This window comes from Clarias gariepinus, chromosome 2 (genome assembly GCF_024256425.1).
Source record: "Clarias gariepinus isolate MV-2021 ecotype Netherlands chromosome 2, CGAR_prim_01v2, whole genome shotgun sequence".
Lineage (NCBI taxonomy): Eukaryota > Metazoa > Chordata > Actinopteri > Siluriformes > Clariidae > Clarias > Clarias gariepinus.
This window is the reverse complement of record NC_071101.1, coordinates 19,659,758-19,682,025: the sequence shown is the minus strand read 5'-3', so window position 1 is coordinate 19,682,025 and position 22,268 is coordinate 19,659,758. Positions and strand designations below refer to the sequence as shown.

General features: G+C 40.6%; 2 protein-coding genes across 2 annotated transcripts in view; both read left to right on the top strand.

Annotated features, from left to right (window-relative positions):
* The window catches only part of LOC128540429 (receptor-type tyrosine-protein phosphatase eta-like), a 138,648-nt gene that overhangs the window by 2,079 nt on the left and 114,301 nt on the right, over positions 1-22,268 (top strand). The window contains exons 2-3 of the mRNA XM_053510720.1: positions 5,629-5,677; positions 6,086-6,346. Coding sequence (XP_053366695.1) covers positions 5,629-5,677; positions 6,086-6,346 — 310 coding nt within the window. The remainder of the gene's footprint in view (positions 1-5,628; positions 5,678-6,085; positions 6,347-22,268) is intronic.
* LOC128505630 (receptor-type tyrosine-protein phosphatase eta-like) overlaps positions 9,679-22,268 on the top strand; it is a 45,202-nt gene continuing 32,612 nt past the window's right edge. Inside the window, exon 1 of the mRNA XM_053476160.1 lies at positions 9,679-9,823. Coding sequence (XP_053332135.1) covers positions 9,712-9,823 — 112 coding nt within the window. The 5' untranslated portion in view covers positions 9,679-9,711. The remainder of the gene's footprint in view (positions 9,824-22,268) is intronic.

The window sequence follows — 22,268 nt, the reverse complement described above, 5'->3', positions numbered from 1 at the left end:
TTACCTAATATCCTTAATCACGTGTGAGCAGTTGCCTTTGTTCTGTAAATGTGGCAATTACTTACAGAGCGACGTACAAGGTGCTATTGACTTTACAATCAGGGATCACAGTCATCTAGGAGCAATATGTAAGGGGCCATACCAAGGGTACAATTGGTGTAGAAAAATTTTATTTGTCACATTCACATACATACACGGTACGGCATGAAGTGAAATGTATTACACAACTGCCCAACAAATTGACACAGTAAGAACACACAATAAAATAGAATAAAAAGAAAAGTATAGAAGAGGCATACTGAAGACAAATGGTATGTAAATTCCACTCATGTATCTCCACGTAGCCTTCTCCCAGGATAAAAACTACTACCACTAATAGAAAAATATATATTTACATAAGTGTGCAACATCTGGTGTTTGTGTATGTATGTGTGTGTGTAAGTGACCAGTATTTTAGCAGTTCATTGGTGTGATCTGTTGGCACATATCTGGCACTGCCACTCAGTTTCCTTTTTGCATTTTCCACATGTGTACTTGTAGCAGGCTACACAGCGTAAGCTTGCATTATTTTTCTTGCACTGTCCACGCCACACTTCATGGTGTTGTAGTCAGTGACTGTGTTTGGCTTCCTCTTTCTGTTATCCCCAATCTCAACTATGTTGTGCATGGTGCTGAGGATGCAGACGGTCTTCCTCCGCAACAAGGGTAGTTTTCCAGCTGAGCAGTCGTCCAGCAAGTGACAATGAAGTGAAGTAATTGTCAGTGGTAACAGTTCTTCCCTTGTCCATGAAAGGCTCCATCAGCTTCATGACCACATTCTCGGACAGTCTCTCCCCAGAGGGACGACTGAGGTCCTTGCCAAGATAAGGGATAGCGTTGCACATGTATTTTGACTTCAAGTCACATGCAACCCAAAACTTGATTCCAAACTTGCCAGGTTTTGTGGCAATGTACTGCTGGAAAGGACAGTGAGACTTGGTTGGAAAAAGTTGCTCGCCGACAGTGATGTGCTGGCCCGGGTTGTAAGACTTGATGCAGTTAGTAACAAACATCTGCCAAACGTTTGAGATTGCTGCGAACTTGTCCGTTGCTACCCGTTGAGTGCGTGTGTCCTTGTCATCGAAGCGTAGGTGTCTCATAATGTCCTGGAAGTGGTTTCGGGCCATCGTCCTCTTGACGTGCGAGATCCCCAATGTTGCCGACCATGCATTAGCCAGCGACGGAATTCTGATCATCCCCCTCCAGAGAAGGATGGAGATGAACGCCATCAGTTCATAGACAGACATGTCCCAATCTGCTTCCATCCTGCAGCCATACTCAACTGTACATTTTCTTATAGTGTGAAGGATGTCCCAACTCACCAAAAACAAGAAGCTCTGCAAGCGATTTTTGATGGTTCCTCTGACTTCTCCTGTTGGCTCTCCATCACATGTATATGTTTCTAGTTGGCCGTGAGGGAGCGGCCTCCCTACTTCTTCCTCAACTCACACTGTGCCATCTTTTGCCTTCTCATAGCTGGAATTCTTCTGTGTGGTCTGTGTCTCCAGCCGACTTTTCTTCTTAAGAGGAGTTCTACTTTCTAACCCGGAACATCTCATCACCTGAAGACATGTCAGAGTCCAAACTCTCTTGCAAGTGAATAGTTACTTCCCCACCATCCGAGTCACAAGAGTCCATGTTTTGCAGCAGAGCCAAAGCCTTAGCAGCAGTGCAATGTCTTGGCATCTTTGCAGCTTGTTCATACCGATAAGTCCTTGAAGATTGTGAATGCATGTAGTAAACTATCCCTTTTATTCCCAAGTTTAGCTTGTCATCAGTTGTGTGAGGTACTTTAGAGTACACTTCTTGGGGGGAAGGGGAGTGACACATTACAATGGGCCACCCATTTACAAATTCATTTTGTCACATATTATTGTAGAACAGTTTGTGCTGATTACAAGAAAAATACAGGTTGGTCAACAATATGTTATAAATAGCTGAAAAAAAAGCACAAATATCAGAACATGTCCAAACATCTCAAGGGCCCCAAAATCACCTCGGGCCCCAGAGGGTTAACCACATAAGGCATATTTTAGGTTTCAGACATTTAAACACACATATGTACTAGTAAAACAACACATGTTGAGCTTGTAAAATACACAAAGATGTCTATGGAAGCAACAATAACAACCCATTCAAATCTAATTTGCTCATGTGTTTTATTCATAACAGATACACATAGTGTAAGTAACTATAAAGTCACTCTATTCTTCACACATTTTTAAGATAAAATAGAATGAAATGATGGTTGAAGTGTGTAAGCATATAGTGTTTCACCTTTCATGTTTGTTAATTCAATACTGCTGAATACACCTAATCTTCCTGAAAAATAAAAACTTTGTTTTTTTATTCATATTATGTTTATTTGTAATGTGTATCTATTCGAATAACAAAGATAAATTGACACAGATTTTTATCTTTGCTCATTCTGCTCTTTGCTTTATTTTATACTTTGTTACCTGAAAGACTTTCTTTTTATAAAAAAAAAAAAAAGTCTAATTAGTTTGTGTGTACGGCTCAGACAACTTGCAGAATAGTAAAATCAATGAGAAAGAATCATGATGTAATCCTGATTATATTTATATATATATATATATATATATATATATATATATATATATATATATATATATATATAAGCCATGAAGTCCAAGGTTGTCAATTTTTTAAATGATAATGTTTCCAATTTTAGAAAAACAAACCTATCAGTTTTTGAGTTTGTTGTACTCATTCATATTAATAGTTTTTTTACTTGGATTACTGATTAGCCTAACTCATACTATTTAATAGCAATTATCATGAATCTTTTAGTTAATTACCTTTTTTTTTTTTTTTTTTTAGTTGTTGCAAATTAAATAAGTTCTCTGTCTTTTGGCTGCTCCAGGCAAGGGATCACCACAATGGACAATCTGGTCAGCATACACATGCTTGGCACAGGTTTTACGCCAAATGGCCTTTCTGACACAACCCTCCCATTTTCACCTACAACTAAGCCACCAGTGCACTGTTACAAATAAAATAAGTATTTCTTTAAATATCAAAGTTCTATAAATATTTTGAAAATTATTAAAACTTAAAAAAAAAAAAACACAATATATGCAATACCATTTTTTTTTTTTTTTTTTGGGAAAATTTTTTTTTGAATAAGGAATTCCCAACAGTCAACTGCACTTTTATATTAAATCCAACATGAGTTGTAGCATAAGATGCAACATTAATTGCAGTAACATCCTATAAACAAGATAGCACCAAACTGTTGACAATCAGATGACAGAGCTGCCCATGTGCCACATGTGAACCTACACAATATTGAACATATGTTGTATTATAATGAAAGCATCAACTTCAGTCACTTTACCTTAAATAAAAGGTCTTTCTGAGTGTTATAATTTAGTTTTAACATACCTGATATACAATTCAAACAAATGGTGTGCACTGACTACTAAACCAAATGTGCAATTAATAAACCAAGATACATGTTTCTTAGCCCCACCCCTGTGAAAACACAGATAGTATTACCTTGTAGATACACATATGCTGTATTATTACACATGTTTAAAGCATTTTAAATAAAGTGGTGACTTGAGAGAAATTTTACAGTATGCACGCCCTAAGTAGTTTCATGCAACGGCTTCTACTTCAAAACTTAGAATGCTTATTCTAAGAATGCACTGGTTTTGTCCTCAGGCTTTCATTAAAGTGGTCAAGTTTTATAAATATGACCTGAGTGTTTCAGGAAATTAGTAAAAGCTTCTTAGACAAAACTACAGTATGGATTTCCATTCATAATGTTATTATTTATGGTGTAATTGTTTTTGTTGGCACTGTTGCCTTTAGATTGCCTATTTATTCTGTCCTAGATGCGTGTTCTGTCTATGCAGCACTGACAGATAGCTAACAGCTAGATTTTGAAAAAAGAGGAGGCAGACGCAGGAGCGAAGTTTGATGCTTTACTTTTGTTCTTTCCTATTCTTTATTCTTACTGTAAAACTAAAACACACAGATTACAAACGTATGGTTAAAAAATATTCACAAATACTGCAAATGAATCTTCATAGTTTACAACATTCTATGGACACTCCTAACAAAGACTACATTTAGCTCTACTTAGCATGGCTATCACTTTAGAATAAATTGTTTTTAAAGTTTTAAACTTGTAAAATTTACATCTTAAATGTACAGATACATTTCTACAACTTTAAAGAAAAGTAATAAACTTACAAGCAAAGCCCTTCCAAGGCACAAAACACGAAGAAAACAGAGTAAAGACTGTTTGGGTAACCGCATGGTCACATGGTCTAAACCAACCACTAAGAAAATGACTTAAATTATCTGCGTCTTTGTTGATATACTGAATTGCAACAAGATGGTGCCAGAAAATTAAATCAAATGTATGCCATGACACTATTAGATAGGTAAATATTTATCTTCATGCAAATTTCTGTAAAAATGTGTTGTGACAGTATTAATTAAAATATTGAATAAATATAAATACAGTGGAACCTCGGATTACGAGTAACGCGGTTTACGAGTGTTCTGCAAGACGAGCAAAGATTTTTTATAAAATTTAACTTGAAAAACGAGCATTTTCAATGATATAATAAACAGTGTAGCAGGAGAAAGAGGTTGATTTATGACCTCTGTTTACGGAAGTGTAGTCCAGTGCGGGATATGCATTGTGGGTAATGTGTGTGTGTGTGTGTGTGTGTGTGAACGAGAATTTGAGATTTAAGTTAGGATATTGGGCCTGAGTTTTGTTCTTCAGTAGTTTTTTTAGTTGAATTTAAGTGCAGCATCCACCGGAAAGTTTGTACTATAACCTGACAATGCAGAAAATAAAAGAACGGGCATCGATGAGTTTGTCCATCTCATCATTACACGAGCATGAATTAACGGGCTGTCGCGAGCAACATAAAAAAAAAGGAGAAGCTTTAATAATTTTGTACAGAACAACAGTCTTTCCGTTAATGTGTGTGTGAGTGTGTTTAAACGAGAGAAAAAAGTTTTAATGTGTAAAATGAGGAAAGGGAGACAGGAGGGGCTGAAAACAAGAGTCTCCACTTACTCTAGCCTCACACACACACACACACACGCACACACATACACAGTGCCTGCATGCACAAAGGGAAACGCTTATCTGCCGGGATTTATTTTTAACTTTTTTGAAAGGTAACGTGCAGGTTAATTTGTTTTATTTTTACCTAATATTTTGTATTAATTATTTTTATGTATTTATTTGTTTGTGCTGTAGAACGAATAATTTAATTTTCCATTATTTCTTATGGGAAAATTAAAATTGGTTTACGAGTGTTTTGGAATACGAGCCCACTTCCGGAATGAATTATGCTCGTAATCCGAGGTTCCACTGTATATTATATAATAAATATATTATTTAATATAAATTTAATTAAATAATAGTACTACAAGTGATAGAATAACTATTAATTAGTCTATTAATCTTGTTTTTAAGCGGGTGCGTAATTAAATATCAAACTATGAAGATTTTCCTTAATAATGTAATGTTCTGTATCAATTGTTTTTAACAGTGTTTTGAGATTTCTCATTTGACTTTTTTCATGTTTCTTTCAGCTTCTGTTTTTCAACTTTGGTTCATTTGCCTATGCAGACCATTATACAAGTAAGTCATGGAGTGTAGTAAATGTGCAGATGAGAGGTTAGAGTGAGCTAGAGTGTTGGGATTGAGTGTTGTGGTTCCTGTTTGCTGTAGTTCTGACAAGAACATAAAATTTATAAATATTAAGTCCTGCACTACAGGTACTGTAGTAGTTATATTTTCATGTCATTATAAGTTTTATTTTCTGAGTAGTGCCTGCCGATTACCAATATGTTTAGGTGTAAACCATTAAAAATTGGATTTAAATAATGAATTATGCTTACTTAAAATAGGAGAAAATGTAAAGAAATTAGGTTAAAGTATTTAGCCTTTATGTAGTACTGATCTAAATATTCTAGAAAGATTGTATAACTCCATGTTAGATGTTGATGTCATCTATAATATCATTGTGTGTGTATGTGTCATTTACAGGTCCCGGTGTTGTCCCCAATTTCTCTGTCTTTAACAAAACCACATCATCTGTGTCACTAACCTGGATTGCACCACCTGGGAACAGCTTTTTGTTTATTTTAACCTGGACTGATGGCAGTGTGAGTAACAGCAGAAACACTTCAAACCTGTTTTACAATGTCACTGGTCTGACTGCTGGAGTGAACTACACGTTCACTGTCACGGCAGTTACTGAAGATGGACAAACTACAGGAGCAACAACTCAAATCTCAGCATTTACAAGTAAGTCCTACATGATGTGTAGAAAGTTGATTTATTTTCAGGTTTATATTAAGATGGAACAAATGTATAACACTAACTTATATGGAGTTCCCTGGCAGTATTTTCTAAAAAGATTCCACATGCTCATATAGCACCAGTAATGTGACTCATCATGTGGGGAAAACATGAAAGAGATTTTTAATTGAATATTTTATTTATAACGGTAAGTCAAAAATTAACCACACTCTGGTCCCAAGCTGGGATAAAATGAGAGGGTTGCGTCGGGAAGGGCATCCGACATTAAAAACCTGAGCCAAGGTTGTATATGAGGTGACCCCTTGCTGAAAAGAAATACAGCGTTTAATACATAAAAAGCGTTTACATTAACCAAAATGCTAATATCTACAGGTTGGAATGGAGCCATAACTGTATAACTCTGAATGCAACAACATTGAATATTTCTTTTAAATTTCTTCTCTATTAAGTTCAAGAGAATGTGCAGATAGTAGGACAAAGAAAATAATTTGCACGTTCAATAAATATGCATTTAAGTATGGTTTAGTGAAATGTGAAAAAAGGGAATTATAGAATATTAGGGCTTTTTCTTTCCTTTGAGATGTATGTTCTATAGAATTTTAGGAGACAGGTACCTGTATGTTGTTATAAACTCTTACTTTAAAATCTTATCACTTATGGCTAAACTGCTATAAAATCTACAAAACATGGATGTGTGCCTTAATATGTTGTTGCTCCTCGCACATGCCGTAGGCTCCCTGGGTAGGTGCCCCCCACCCAGCAGGTAAGCAAAGGGGTAAGGCTGCCATGTTGGGCTGGCTGGCGATAATTAATGTTAATTGATTTCGGGCTTTCTCCGTATCATAAAAGCGAGGCGTAGTGTTTACTCTGGAGTCCGGGAAGAAAGCAAAAAGTCATGCGATGTAGCGTGGCATGTAAGTGCGGCAATGTGCCCCAGAGACTTTAAAGCTGCCCTTTGATCTCAGCGATGAGGATGGCGCAATAAAAAGAACTGCTAAAGCTTCTGCGGCAGGGAAAGGCCATGAAATGGATTGCATTAAGACCCCTGATTCCGTCAAAAGGGACTCCTGTCTGTGGCTTCGCCAGAGAGGGCTGGAAGGGGAGGGTCTTGGCTCATGTTAGCGGAAGGGGTCATTTTAAGGAGCGTGCAGGAGAGCTATCTATGTGTGCTCCATTCGGCTACTCTTTCCGCCGTCACCTTTTGCCACCTGAACTCGCACGTGCACACCACCACACGTTTCCTATTCCCCGTAAGACCTCGCCTCGTGTCTTACACAAATATATAATTTGAGCAAGTCCAAACTGAACATCATGGGCTTCAAAATAGGTTGATGAACAAAAGTCAAGTTGTTGAGCAGTCAAGATTATGAACCCTTATAAAAATGAGATTGAGGCAGACAACACCACTGTTGACAAACAGTGGTACTACCACATGTTACCATTAACTCTATCAAAGTCCTTATTTCCCAGCACTAGTCTAGATTATATACCAGGAACTGCATTGTTTAAATTTTGGTTTTGTCAAACCAAGACTTTTAATTGTTCAGAATAACACTACACATTTATGAGAGTAAAAAAAAATACATTCATTTCTCTATGTAATCTCCTGCTACACTAATGCACTCACCCCAGGACATCACAAAGCACTACTAAAATGCAGGTGCTTGGATACCACAGTAGCAAGGTAGAAAGTTTTCTCAGTATGTCAGAGCCATAATCGGACAGCCTGATTTACATCTGAAATTATACTAAAATTAAAATAAGCTCAGTGTTTCTGAACTGGACTGAACCAATAGGAAAAATATTTTTCTTTCAAGTACACTGGCGCAAAGACAGCATCACTTTTTCTAATTTTCTATTAGAGCTGCATGGTGGTGCAGCAGATAGTGTTACAGGAACACTATCACGTTCAAAACTTTGGATCCACCACAACCCTGGACATGATAATATGCTTACTAAAGATGACTGAATGCATGAAATTTGTTATTAGCTGTTTGTAATGGTCTTTAACCTGTATCCACAGAGCCTGATGTTGCACGTGACCTAAATGTGACTGAAATTACAACAAGCTTATTGTTTCTGAACTGGACTGAACCAAAAGGAAAAAGATATCTCTTTAAAGTACAGTGGAGCAATGGCAACATCACTTTGAATTCAACAACCTCGTACACTTCCTTTAACTTTACTGATCTCAATCCTGGAGTCAGTTACACCTTCCTCATATCTGCTGTTGCTGCAGATAATATAACAGAAGGAAAAGTGATTGATCTTTCAGCTTATACAAGTATGTTTCAGAGAATTTCTTCTCACTGGATAACAACAACAAAAAATTCTGTACAAAGTTAATGTTAATGATTTCTTTTTTGCCTTCACAGAGCCTGACACTGTTAGCAATCTTACAGTAGTTAATGTTACAACCTCCTCTATATTACTGTCCTGGACTCAGTCAATGTGGGAAATCTCTTATTATGGAATTCAATATGAGAATAACAGTACAACAATCAATAACACTGCTGAAAGCACCATGATTAACATAACTGAACTGACTCCTGGAGTGCAGTACACGTTCAGAGTGTTTGCAGTTGCTGGAGATAAAAAAACAGAAGGAAATAACAGCTACATATCTGCCTACACAAGTAAGACATATGTTGGAAATAATAGCTCAATATCATAAGTAATTTTCTATTAGAGCTGCAAGGTGGTGCAGCAGGTAGTGTTACATGGTGTTTACGTTCCAGAGTTTGGATCCACCACAACCCTGGACATGATAATATGCTTACTAAAGATGACTGAATGCATGAAATTTGTTATTAGCTGTTTGTAATGGTCTTTAACTTGTATCCACAGAGCCTGATGTTGCATGTTATCTCAGTGTGACTAAAATTACAACAAGCTCATTGTTTCTGAACTGGACTGAACCAATAGGAAAAAGATCTTTCTTTAAAGTCCAGTGGAGCAATGAGAGCATCACTTTGACTTCAACAACCTCAAACACTTTCTATAACATTACTGATCTCAATCCTGGAGTCGGTTACACCTCCCTCATATCTGCTGTTGCTGCAGATAATATAACAGAAGGAAAAGTGATTGGTCTTTCAGCTTATACAGTACAAGTATGTTTCAGAGAATTGTCTTGTAATTGGATCACAAAAGGAATTTCTGAACAAAGTTAATGTTAATGGATTTCTTTTGCCTTCACAGAGCCTGACACTGTTAGCAATCTTACAGTAGTTAATGTTACAACCTCCTCTATATTACTGTCCTGGACTCAGTCAATGGGGAAAATCTCTTATTATGGAATTCAATATGAGAATAACAGTACAACAATCAATAACACTGCTGAAAGCACCATGATTAACATAACTGATCTGACTCCTGGAGTGCAGTACACGTTCAGAGTGTTTGCAGTTGCTGGAGATAATAAAACTGAAGGAAGTTCCAGCTGCATATCTGCCTACACAAGTAAGACATAAGTTTGAAATATTGCCAGGCATCATAAGTAATTTTCCATTAGAGCTGCATGGTATACACTGTTTTAGAATTTGAATCCACCACAACCCTGAACATGATAAAGAGCTTAATGAAAACTATTTGTAGTATGAAACTTGTGGTAGCTAAGAAAAACTAAAGGAAATTACAGCTACATTCCAGCCTGCACAAGGATGACATACTGTATGTTGAAAACAATACTACGATATCCTAAAAGCTTTCCTGTTAGAGCTACATGGTGTACATTGTTCCTGAATTTGGATCCACCATGACCCTGAACCTGATAAAGTGCTTACTGAAGATATCTTAATACATGAAATTTGTCATTAGCTCCTTGTAATAGTCTCTAACATGGTCTCTAGTTAATGTCACAACCTTGCCTCTATACAGTATCACTGTCATGGACTCAGTCAATAGGAAAATGAGTCGGTCTCACTGGTTTTAATGAATCAGTCCGGGAGCACAATGATAGAAAATGGCTTTTGTGTAAAGCTGTCTCGATGGCGAATAATCCTAATTCCAGAAAATCCTCAATGAGACTGAGTTCACAGTCCAAGAAAGTGGAAAACTATCTGTGAATCAGCATGTCTGTGATTTGGCCAGTATTTGGCGGAGTCGTTATAAATTTTTCAGGGTTTTTGTTTTTCGCGTGCTTTTTTAATTCAGTGTTCACACAGATAGAAGCTGCGTTGGAGTGCTTTAAAAGTATTTTTGGTGCTGGGCCATATCACTGTAAAGTACACCATACAATACAATGTGCAGAAAGAGAAAGCTGAAAACTATCAGAAGAGCCAAAGCAAAAAGAATGATTAGAAAGCAATGTACTGTATGACGTGTATAGCAGCATGCGGTAAACACTCTTCTGTTTATAGACAACAATACCCTGTCTAAATTAGTGCACAATTAAGCAGATACAGATAAATCAAGCGTACAGTTCGAGCTATTGGATTTTAACCTGATGAAATATAAATTACACGGCACAATGACTATATATATACATATATATATATCCATAAATTCTCTCTCTGCCTCACACACAGTCTAGACACACACACACACACACACACACACACACACTATTTTCCTCTTTTCATCTTAACACACTGTTATGAGACACACACTTTGGGATATACAGTATATATACAGGGGATAAATCAGTCAATTTGAGTAAAATCGCGCTTCGCTTATTCCATGCAAATGTGCCACATAAAACTCATATTTGGGGGTAGGTACTTTCTAAATTGCATGAGGTCTCCAAATAATACTAATTCAGTGGGAATAGGACATAAGTAAAGTTAACATCCGCATGTGAAACTCATCCTACACATTAAGCCCACCCCCTCCTCCCCTGTCTCCACTTCACACAGACTGATTCTTTTCAAATTGCAGGTTAATTAGTTTAATTTTTACTTTATATATTCTAATAATCATTTATTAATGGAGTTTCCATTATTTATTATGGGGAAAAAGTTACGGTTTTTGACCACATGATGGCAGTGTTGGGAAAAAGTACAAATTTAGTCAAGTGGGTTGGTGTGCTTTATCATGTATATTTATGTAATTTTGTACCTGTCTTACAAAAAAATTCAACTTGCGAATGTGCTTCTGTAACAGAACTGTACAGCAATCAGTAACACTGTTGAAAGCACCACGATTAACATAACTGATCTGACTCCAGGGGTGCAGTACATGTTCAGAGTGTTTGCAGTTGCTGGAGATAATAAAACAGGATAAATTTACAGCTGCATATCTGCCTGCACAAGTAGGACATGTTAAAATTAATAACTCAATACACTGCATTTCAATTTTGTAGCCATTTTTTTCCCCAGCATAGATATTCGATCCACCACAACCCTGAACATGATAAAGTACTGAAGATGTCTGAATGCATGAAATTTGTTATGTTTGTGTAGCCTGGTGTAGACTGTCTCTGTGTGACTGAATTTCTAACAAGCTTTGTGTTTATGAACTGGGTTGAATTACTATGGAAATTATCTTTCTTTAAAGGATAATGGAGCAATTGTGGCATCTTTCTGAATCCAACAATCTCAATCACTTCTTTTAACATTACTAATTTTAATCGTAGTCAGTTGTACCTTCATTAAAAGCCTAGTACTCCAGGCAACATTTTCATTAGCCAGTCATCATGTCTAAACTTGATTCCTGTAGTTCACCCCACTCAAAAATATCAGGATTTGAATTGTTCTTTTTGGTTTAATAAGAATTTAATGGCACTCATAAAGTACCAAATACTTTATCATACAAAACAATGAATACTATGATACTTAAAAAAATCTTTAAATACAATACACCTATTGCCTCCTTAAATAGAAGGTCTGGAAGCTCAGTTTTTACTTTTTCATAGGTGTGTACTGTATTTTTGTAAAATAAGCAGTTTTGTATTTTTTTCAAATAACCTACTGATAACATTTCAATTCAATTTTATTTGTATAGCGCTTTTAACAGTTGTCATTGCCGCAAAGCAGCTTTACACAATCAAAAGAATTATTTAAGTTTGTATGAAATGTGAATGTGTATGAATCAAAATGGTCAGTTTATCCCTGGTGAGCAAGCCGAGGGCGACAGTGGCAAGGAAAAACTCCCTGAGATGGTAATAGGAAGAAACCTTGAGAGGAACCAGACTCAACAGGGGACACATCCTCATTTGGGTGAAACAGAAAGCAGTAAATGATCTGCATTTATACAGTGTGTAGGGTGGGAGGCAGTTTAGCTATAATAGCTGATGATAATTGATGTTAATATGGAGTCCAGGTAGTTATTGAAGACCCAGGTAGACTTGTAGGAAGTTCCAGTCCTGAACTATCGAACTGTCAAGTCCCCAGAGAAACAGTTGCCAACACCAGTCGAGGCCAGAACCATCTTCTAGGTAGAGAGAATCATCCCCAGACACCAGACGCATCCCAAAGAGACACACATTTATGTGACGAGATCTTCAACCAGAAGCGGGGCACCAGGATGGGTCAGACAGGTCCGAAGGGGAAGAGGGAGTCTGGATCACTGGCAGCTCAGGAACAACTTGTGTAGCTCGACAGAGAGAGAGAAAGAGTGAAAGGGGGAGACAGAGGGAGAGAGGAAAGTAAAAGAGGGGAAGAAAGAGAAGAAGAGAAGAGATGGCAGTTAGGTATGGTCACAGTCACACAATGCATAACGTGAATGTATATTAACTGTAGAGTGCAAGCAGAGACTCCGGCAGGACTAACTATGACAGCATAACTAAAAGGGGAGAGCCAGAAGGAAACACAAACATGAGGGCTTCCTGAGATGTAAAGCAAACAATCACCTCACCGTCAGCAAACCTGAGTGATCAATGAGAGTGAGGAAGACAGCATTTAAACATACCAGTTCCCTTTCAAAGGCTACACTCGATGCTGCGTGAAAACGCTATGGGAACATCTTGTCATGTTGCCGGTTGTGAAGCATGTGTGTACCAAACACGCCAAATTTTTGGCTTTTATAACCTCGGTCAGGTGACGCCATCTGATAGGACGCACCTGCAGGTTATAAATAGGAGTGAACCGGAAACATTCCTCAGATTCTTGTCTTCACCTTGTCTAGTTGTGAGCGTGTTGTGTCTAACCAGCAAAAATAAGTGTTTAACTCACCGATAATGGCAGAGTTTAAACGAGATGTCCCTCCGTGTGTATAATCCATATCGGAGGGCGATCTCTACACTTTACTGCTTCGATTAAGTGCTACGCGCGCGCCTCGCATTCCTTGAGAATCTTCGAGCCGCCGCGCATTCCTGGGGCTTAAACTCGTCCGGCAGAGCAGTGAGAGACGGATTTAATACTCCTTTCTTTCGCGTTCTCATCGGATCGGGAAATCCCTCTGTCCGCTCGCAAGCGCGCGCCGCGCTTCTTGTGAATGGGCAAGGATAAACATCCTCTCTTGCTTCCGCGGAGATGGTAATAGGCTCTAAGCACTTAAAAATAATAATAAAAAAAAAAAAAAAAACATAGACGGCAGGTTCTGTCGGGTGGCCGGGGGCGGAGCCTCAACGACGCTCTCTCCCCTTTTCTTAGCAATCTCCATATAAGTTAACCCTTTCATGGAGTAAGCTGTATTCATCCCGTGTTTTCCTGCCATCAACTTATTTATTTATTTAAATATAATTGAGGTAGAAACGCGGAGTTATATGATGACACCCAGATAGAAGAGACGCTTCCAGGCTATCTCTCTTCTGGGACATCATCCTTCCTGAAAAGCTATTTTTCCTTTCAAGTTGTGTAGACTTTTTATCTTCCCTGGAGGGAAAAGCTTTTTAGGCAGCAGGTCAGGTTGGCGCATTGCACACCATGGCGGTTTTGCACGCCTACCAGGCTGACCTGCTGAGAGACTTGAGTACTGGCGGGGCTCTGCAAGGTAAGGCGTATTGGATTTACGCCGGGCCACAGACTTGTCTCTTCGTGCAACAAAGCAGACGGCTCGTGCTATCGGCCGTTTTATGGCTGCTATGGTCTCCGCGGAGAGGCACTTGTGGTTGAATCTCAGGGGCATTAAGGAGAAGGATCGTGTATTCCTCCTCGATGCCCCATCTCGCCTCCCGGCCTACTTGGCGATGTCGTTAACTCGGTCGCCACTAGGTTCATGAGGCGAAGTTTGTATAACAAGCCTTCGGGAAATTCCTTCCCCGCCTTGCTCAAGAGTCGGGACTGTCGGCCACCCAGTCTCGACCGGGTCTGACTGTTGCGAGGCATGAAACACACAAGGAGAGTGTTTTTGAGCTGGGCACCCCGTCGCAAGATTGGGGTGCGTCACGCAATCCGCCTCAAAAGAGGTCAGACTATATTGTCTTCACAAAGAAGCCCTGAGGTTCATGTGCCCAGGACTGTGGGGGGTTGGCCCCCCAATGGGGAGAGGCACGCAGAATTCCTTTTAAAGAATAAAGTGTTCTCCCTGGCACCCCCAGGAGGTTGGTGTTCTTGCTCCGCCACCACTGGTGTTTCGGGCAACTCCAGTCTCCAATAAAATGTTAGTTCCTCGGGTTTTTCCTGCCGTGTTTCAGGATGCCGAACATCTAACATCCCCCCCCCCCGTTTAACCAAGCTGCTGAGCTTTGCCCCTTTCTGAGAAACTGGCAGCGTGGAAGCTACTGCCAAGTATATCTCCTTGGGCACTAAGCACTGTACAGAGAAACTACAGGATTCAGTTCTCACATCACCCTCCGCGTTTCAATGGCGTGGTCTCCACTTCCATGAAACCGGAAAGTGCAAGAGGAACGGGGGGCTGCGTCCAATTTTTTTAGATTTTGCGGGCTTTACCGCTATCTAAAAATAAATCAATGGAAATATTGCCACAACACAGGAGGTTCCTGAGGTTCGCTTTCGGGGGCGAAGCTTACCAGTATCGGGTCCTTCCATTTGGTCTAGCTTTTTCACCCGCACATACACAAAATACATGGATGTATTTCTGGCTCTTACGACTCCAGAGCATCCGTATTGAATTACATGACTGGCCGGCCTAGTCTCAGTAGCTAGCGCTTCGACATCAGCATGTCGTTCTAGCTAATCTTTGTTTCCTAGGATTGAGATCCAATGCCATGAAAGCATGCTCTTTCCTGTTTAGAGGACAACATTTTTGGGTGTCACATGGAATTTGAGCGTAAGCGGGCACAGCTGTCTCCCGCTCGTGTCGAATCCATTCTCAACACCATCAAGGAAATCAAGCTAGACCAGAAAGTGACCATCACTTTCAGAGATCTTAGCTCTCATGGCAGCTGTATCCATGGTGACACCTTTGGACCTTCTGCACATGAGAGCATTTCAGTTGTGGCTAAGAACCAGGGGATTTTACTCTAGGGCCAATCCCCAATAAGGGCTACGCGCCAGGTGCTTCGTACCCTTCCTATGTGGTTCAGACCCCGGTTTCTGACTCTGGGTCCCACTCTAAGTTCGTCTTGTCGTCGCAGATGCTAACGACAGACGCTACCCTCATGGGCTGGGGTGCGGTCTTAAATGACCGTCCAGCCCAAGGGAGCTGGAGAGGCCATCTTTTTGCGCGGCACTCAATTGCCTCAAAATCATGGCTCTATTTCAGGCCCTAAAGCACTTCCTCCAGCAGTTGAGACTACCATGTCCTAGTGCGGGTGGACAACACTTTGGCAGTCTCGTATATTAATCGCCAGGGCGGACTGTGCTCGCGCCGCTAAATAGCTAGCGCACCAGATTCCTGTCCCTCAGGGCGATTTACATTCTTGGAAAATTTCATGTAGCGTAGGTGGACCTCCTTGCCTCGCAAGATCAGCAAATGTCCCCTTTACTACTCTCTGACTCTAAGTCAAGCTGGTCTTCCAGCCAGCGTAATTAAGACTATTCTAAGTGGTGTTACCTCTCTAAGAGGATCGGACAACTATTGCCCTCTCCTATGAGGCGCGTGGGCTCACTTCGCCTCTAGAAATCAGGGCTCATTCAACCAGGGGAATCGCCTCATCAATTGCATTAGCAAGAGGTATTCCCTTGCAGCAAGTATGTGACACGGAGGATTGGTCCTCTCCACATACATTTGCCAACATGCATCCTATTGTTTTTAAGCCTTCTGTCCTCCGCCTTTACAGCTTCGGAGCAGGAGAGACATCACTTACTGTGTCCAGTACGTGCTCTTCAGATTTACATCCACCGCATTAGCCAGTGGCGTAAGTCAGAGCAGCTTTTACATGTTTGAAGCCGCAAGCTGCGTGAGAGATGCTATTGCCCTCTCCTATGAGGCGCGTGGGTTCACTTCGCCTCTAGGAATCAGGGTTCATTCAATCACGGGAATCGCCTCATCAATTGCACTAGCAAGAGGTATTCCTTTGCAGCAAGTCTGTGATGCGGAGAGTTGGTCCTCTCCGCACACATTTGCCAATATGCATCCTATTGTTTTGAAGCCTTCTGTCCTCCGCCTTTACAGCTTCGGAGCAGGAGAGACTTCACTTACTGTGTCCAGTACGTGCTCTTCAGATTTACGTCCACCGCATTAGCCAGTGGCGTAAGTCAGAGCAGTTTTTACATGTTTTGAAGCCGCAAGCTACGTGAGAGATGCTATTGCCCTCTCCTATGAGGCGCGTGGGTTCACTTCGCCTCTAGGAATCAGGGTTCATTCAACCAGGGGAATCGCCTCATTAATTGCACTAGCAAGAGGCATTCCTTTGCAGCAAGTCTGTAATGCGGAGGGTTGGTCCTCTCCGCACACATTTGCAGTACGTGCTCTTCAGATTTATGTCCACCGCATTAGCCAGTGGCGTAAGTCAGAGCAGCTTTTACATGTTTTGAAGCCGCAAGCGGCGTGGGAGATGCTATTGCCCTCTCCTATGAGGCGCGTGGGCTCACTTCGCCTCTAGGAATCAGGGTTCATTCAACCTGGGGAATCGCCTCATCAATTGCAATAGCAAGAGGTATTCCCTTGCAGCAAGACTTCACTTACTTTGTCCAGTACGTGCTCTTTAGATTTACGTCCACCGCATCAGCTAGTGGCGTAAGTCAAAGCAGCTTTTACATGGTCTGGGGCCGCAACGGGGGGTGGCCCCCACTACACTGGGCTTATTGCCCTCTCCTATGAGGCGCGTGGGCTCACTTCGCCTCTAGGAATCAGGGCTCATTCAACCAGGGGGATCACCTCATCTATTGCACTAGCAAGAGGTATTCCCCTGCAGCAAGTGTGTGACACGGAGGGTTGTCCTCTCCGCACACATTAATTACATTTATAGTTTGGATGTTCATGCTACTCCGGGCTCACGGGTCCTCGAGTCAGCTACCCAGACATAGTTCTGAGACCTTCTCGGCCTTGTGCGCACACGCTACACAACCTTGGAGTCCAGACACTCGCAGTGCGGCGGCGTTGGCACTCTCGTTCCCATAGCGTTTTCACGCAGCATCGAGTGTAGCCTTTGAAAGGGAACGTCTCGGGTTACTTTGCTGTAACCCTGTTCCCTGAAAAGGCGGGAACGAGATGCTGCGTCCCAATGCCGCACTGCCTATGTGACCGGACGTCCGTTCAGACAAATCAATCTGAGGAATGTTTCCGGTTCACTCCTATTTATAACCTGCAGGTGCGTCCTATCAGATGACGTCACCTGACCGAGGTTATAAAAGCCAAAAATTTGGCGTGTTTGGTACACACATGCTTCACAACCGGCAACATGACAAGATGTTCCCATAGCGTTTTCACGCATCATCTCGTTCCCGCCTTTTCAGGGAACAGGGTTACAGCAAAGTAACCCGAGACGTTCACCATAATACTCTACGTCCATGAGTCCCCCAGATCTGCTCCTTTACCTAAGGCAAATCTATTTATTAAATGCTTGGCTAAATAAATAGGTTTTTAGCCTGGACTTAAACACTGAGACTGTGTCTGAGTCCCGAACACTATTTGGAAGACTATTACATAATTTTGGGGCTTTGTAAGAAAAAGCTCTGCCCCCAGCTGTACTTTTCATGATACGCGGTACTGACAAGCAGCCTGCATCCTTTGATCGAAGTAGGCGTGGCGGTTTGTAAGACACTAGCAGTTCGCTCAGATACTGCGGCGCGAGACCATTTAATGCTTTATATGTCAAGAGTAGTATTTTAAAATCAATGCGAAATTTCACAGGGAGCCAATGCAGTGAAGATAAGATAGGTGTGATGTGCTCATATCTTCTGGTTCTAGTGAGGACACTCACTGCTGCATTCTGGACTAGCTGAAGCTTATTTATGCACCTAGCTGAACAACCAGACAGTAAGGCATTACAATAGTCCAACCTAGAGGTGATAAAAGCATGAACTAGTTTTTCTGCATCGTTTAGCGACAATATATTTCTTATCTTGGCAATATTTCTGAGGTGAAAGAATGCTATCCTGGTAATATTATCTACATGAACTTCAAATGAAAGGCTGGAATCTATAATCACACCAAGGTCTTTCACTGTTGCACTTGATGGAACAGAAAGGCCATCTAAAGTTACGATGTGATCTAAAATTTTACTCCTAGCTGTATGCGGTCCTATGACTAGAACTTCTGTCTTATCCAATTTCTTATGTCCTGCACACATTGCTCAACTTTAGTAAGCTGTTTTTTCTCACCAGGTTTTGCTGAGACATATAACTGTGTTTCGTCAGCATAACAGTAAAAACTAATACCATGCTTATGGATTATGTTGCCCAGAGGAAGCATGTAAAGGGAAAAAAGCAGTGGACCTAAAACTGAGCCCTGCGGAACGCCAAACTCCACTAGAGAACATGCAGAATAATCACCATTTAAGTCTACATACTGATAACAATGGGTCAGATAGGATCTGAGCCAGGAGAGGGCTGTACCCTTAATTCCTACTACATTTTCTAATCTGTGAAGAAGAATAGCGTGATCGTGATCAATGGTGTCAAAAGCTGCACTGAGGTCGAGTAATACAAGCATAGTTACACAACCCTGATCAGAGGCCAATAGGAGGTCATTTACTACTTTAACGAGTGCTGTCTCTGTGCTGTGATGAGGCCTAAATCCTGACTGTTACAGTTCATGTATGCCATTTCTATGTAGATATGAGCATAGCTGCTCCGCTACTATCTTTTCCAGGATCTTAGAGATAAAGGGGAGGTTTGATATTGGCCTGTAATTGGACAGCTGACAGGGATCGAAGTCAGGTTTCTTAATTATTGGTTTGATAACTGCTAATTTAAAAGATTTTCGAACATAACCAATGCTGAGTGAAGAATTAATTATTCTCAACAGGGGTTCTGTTATTGCTGGTACTATCTGTTTAAGAAAATGTGTCGGTACAGGATCTAATATACAGGTTGATGAATTCGCAGAAGAGATGAGTGAAATTAGTTCATTCTCTTCAAGGGGAGTAAAGTATTCTAGGTTCTGATCTGATATGGCTAGATTGACATCTGCATCAATTACATTGTTCGGTTTCACAACCTCAATTTAATGCCTAATATTTACAATTTTATTATTAAAAAAGTTCATGAAGTCCTCACTATTGCATGATGTTGCGGAGATTTCTGCAGTGGTCTTATTTCTGGTTAATTTGGCTACAGCATTAAATAAAAATCTAGGATTATTTTTGTTATTTTCTATAAGAGTGGAGAGAGATGTTGATCTAGCTACACTAAGAGCTTTTCTATAGTTCAGGATGCTCTCCTTCTATGCTATTTTAAATACTAACAATTTAGTTTGACACCATTTACAGTACGTTCTAATTTCCGAGCAGCCTGTTTTAAAGTGCGCGTGTGATCGTTATACCAGGGAGCAAGTTTTCTATCTCTAATAATTTTTCTTTTAACTGGAGCTACATTATCTAAGGTATAGCGAAATGTCGACTCTAAATATTCAGTCGCCTGATCGAGTTCTGTGGGGTCAGACAGTGATCTAATCGAAGTTGGGAACTCTGGGAGATTACTGATAAAACTCTGTGTGGTAGTTGATGTAAATGTATGTTTCATATGGTAGCGCGGCGCTGTGCGTACATTATTACTGTGACACACTTGAATTGAGACAAGATAGTGATCTGAGATAACTTCAGATAGTGGAATTGTGAGTAAATTTCTTATACTTAATCCGAATGATATTATTAAATCTAAGTGTGACCTCCTTTATGAGTGGGTCCTACTACACACTGATTTACTCCTACCGAGTCCAGTATGGACATAAATGCTGTTCTCAGAGGGTCTTTTGGATTCTCAAAATGAATATTAAAATCTCCAGCAATCAACACTTTGTCTACAGAAATGACTAGGTTTGAGAGGAAATCTGCAAATTCACTTAGAAATTCAGAGTACGGCCCTGGAGGTCTGTAAATGATAATTATTGGAATCGACTGAGCTGACTTAATAAAGTTAAATACACTTATGTTACTACTGTATAAAGAATTTCAAATGAATTAAATTTGTGTCCCTGTTTTTGTACAATAGTCAAATTATCATTGTGAATAACTGCGACGCCTCCTCCTCTACCAGTTAACCGAGGCTGGTGTATATAGCTGTATCCAGGAGGACTAGCTTCATTTAGAGCTACATACTCGTCCTGTTTAAGCCAGGTTTCTGTTAAACAGAGTATATCAAACTCCTGATCTGTGATAATTTCATTAACTATAACCGCTTTAGATGCAAGAGATCTAATATTTAACAGTCCTAGCTTCAGATCAGAGGTGCCGGCTGCGCATTTAGTATGATCTGAGTTTGTGGTCTTTCTGTTAATGAAATTACTAAAACAGACTTTCTGAGTCTTTCTAAATTTGTTTTTAGCTCGGGGAACAGACACAGTCTCAATATGATGAACCCTGAGTGACAACTCTATGCAGCTAGCAGACGGTTGGTTTAGCCTGTCTGTCTGCTCCCTGGCCTGGGCTCTGAATTGTCACAGATTAACTAGGCCTCTTATGAGACTATGAGCTATACTGCAAGAAATGAGAGCAGCACCTTCCCGAGTGGGATGGACACTGTCCCGCCCTAACAGGCCAGCTTTGCCCTAAAAGGTCTTTCAATTATCAATGAAGCCCACGTTGTTTTTCGAAGCACCACCTGGACATCTAGCGGTTCAGCGACCATAACCTGCTGTAAGCTATGTCGCCACGTCTCAGTGGGATGGGACCAAAGCATACTACTCCATCGGACATCGCCTTCGCTAATTTAAACACCTCTATAAAGTTACTCTTACTAACCTCTGACTGACGAGGGCGTATATCATTAGCTCTAGCATGTACCACTATCTTGGAAAACCTGTGCTGTCCTAGAGCCCTAAGATTACCGGCTATGTCCGGTGCTCTGGCTCCCGGGATACACCTAACCACTGCCGCTGGCGCCCCTAAAGGCCTAGCTAATTTCACGTGCCTCATTATAGAGTCTCCTATAACCAGAGCTCTTTCAGGTTTCTCAGTGGGTGCATCACTGAGGAGAGCAAACCTGTTGGACGCGTGAAGCGCAGAAGAGGTGTGCTCCGGTGGGCTAGCCTTTGGCTAAACGAGTATGTCGCCGAGTCATCACCTACATGCTATTTAACAGTCTTTCACATAGCTGTTGACCAGGCCGGGACTGACCATGGGGCATACCAGGCAATGCCTGCCGGGCTGACGCACATTTTTGGGCTGGGGCTGTCAGTCATAATTTTATATTTTTAAAAAAGTTTATTAGGCCAATTTATTTATTACTGCAACGGTATAGTATCTGAGACACGAATCGCGACCCATTGGTTGACTGTCTTAAAGGACATTGAGCTAGTCCAATTAAATCTTAGGCCACAAATGAACTGTCTGCCAATTAGACTAGGCTGCATTGCCATCCACATCAAATTAACGAGTGGTCTTGCGTCTATCACGATTGATCAAAATTGTTGTCAATCTTCACGCAGTACAACAAATAAACCCATAGAGCTATATTAATTATATGGCTGACTATCGGATTTCTAAGTAGACACAAATAGGCCTACACACATGCAAAATGAT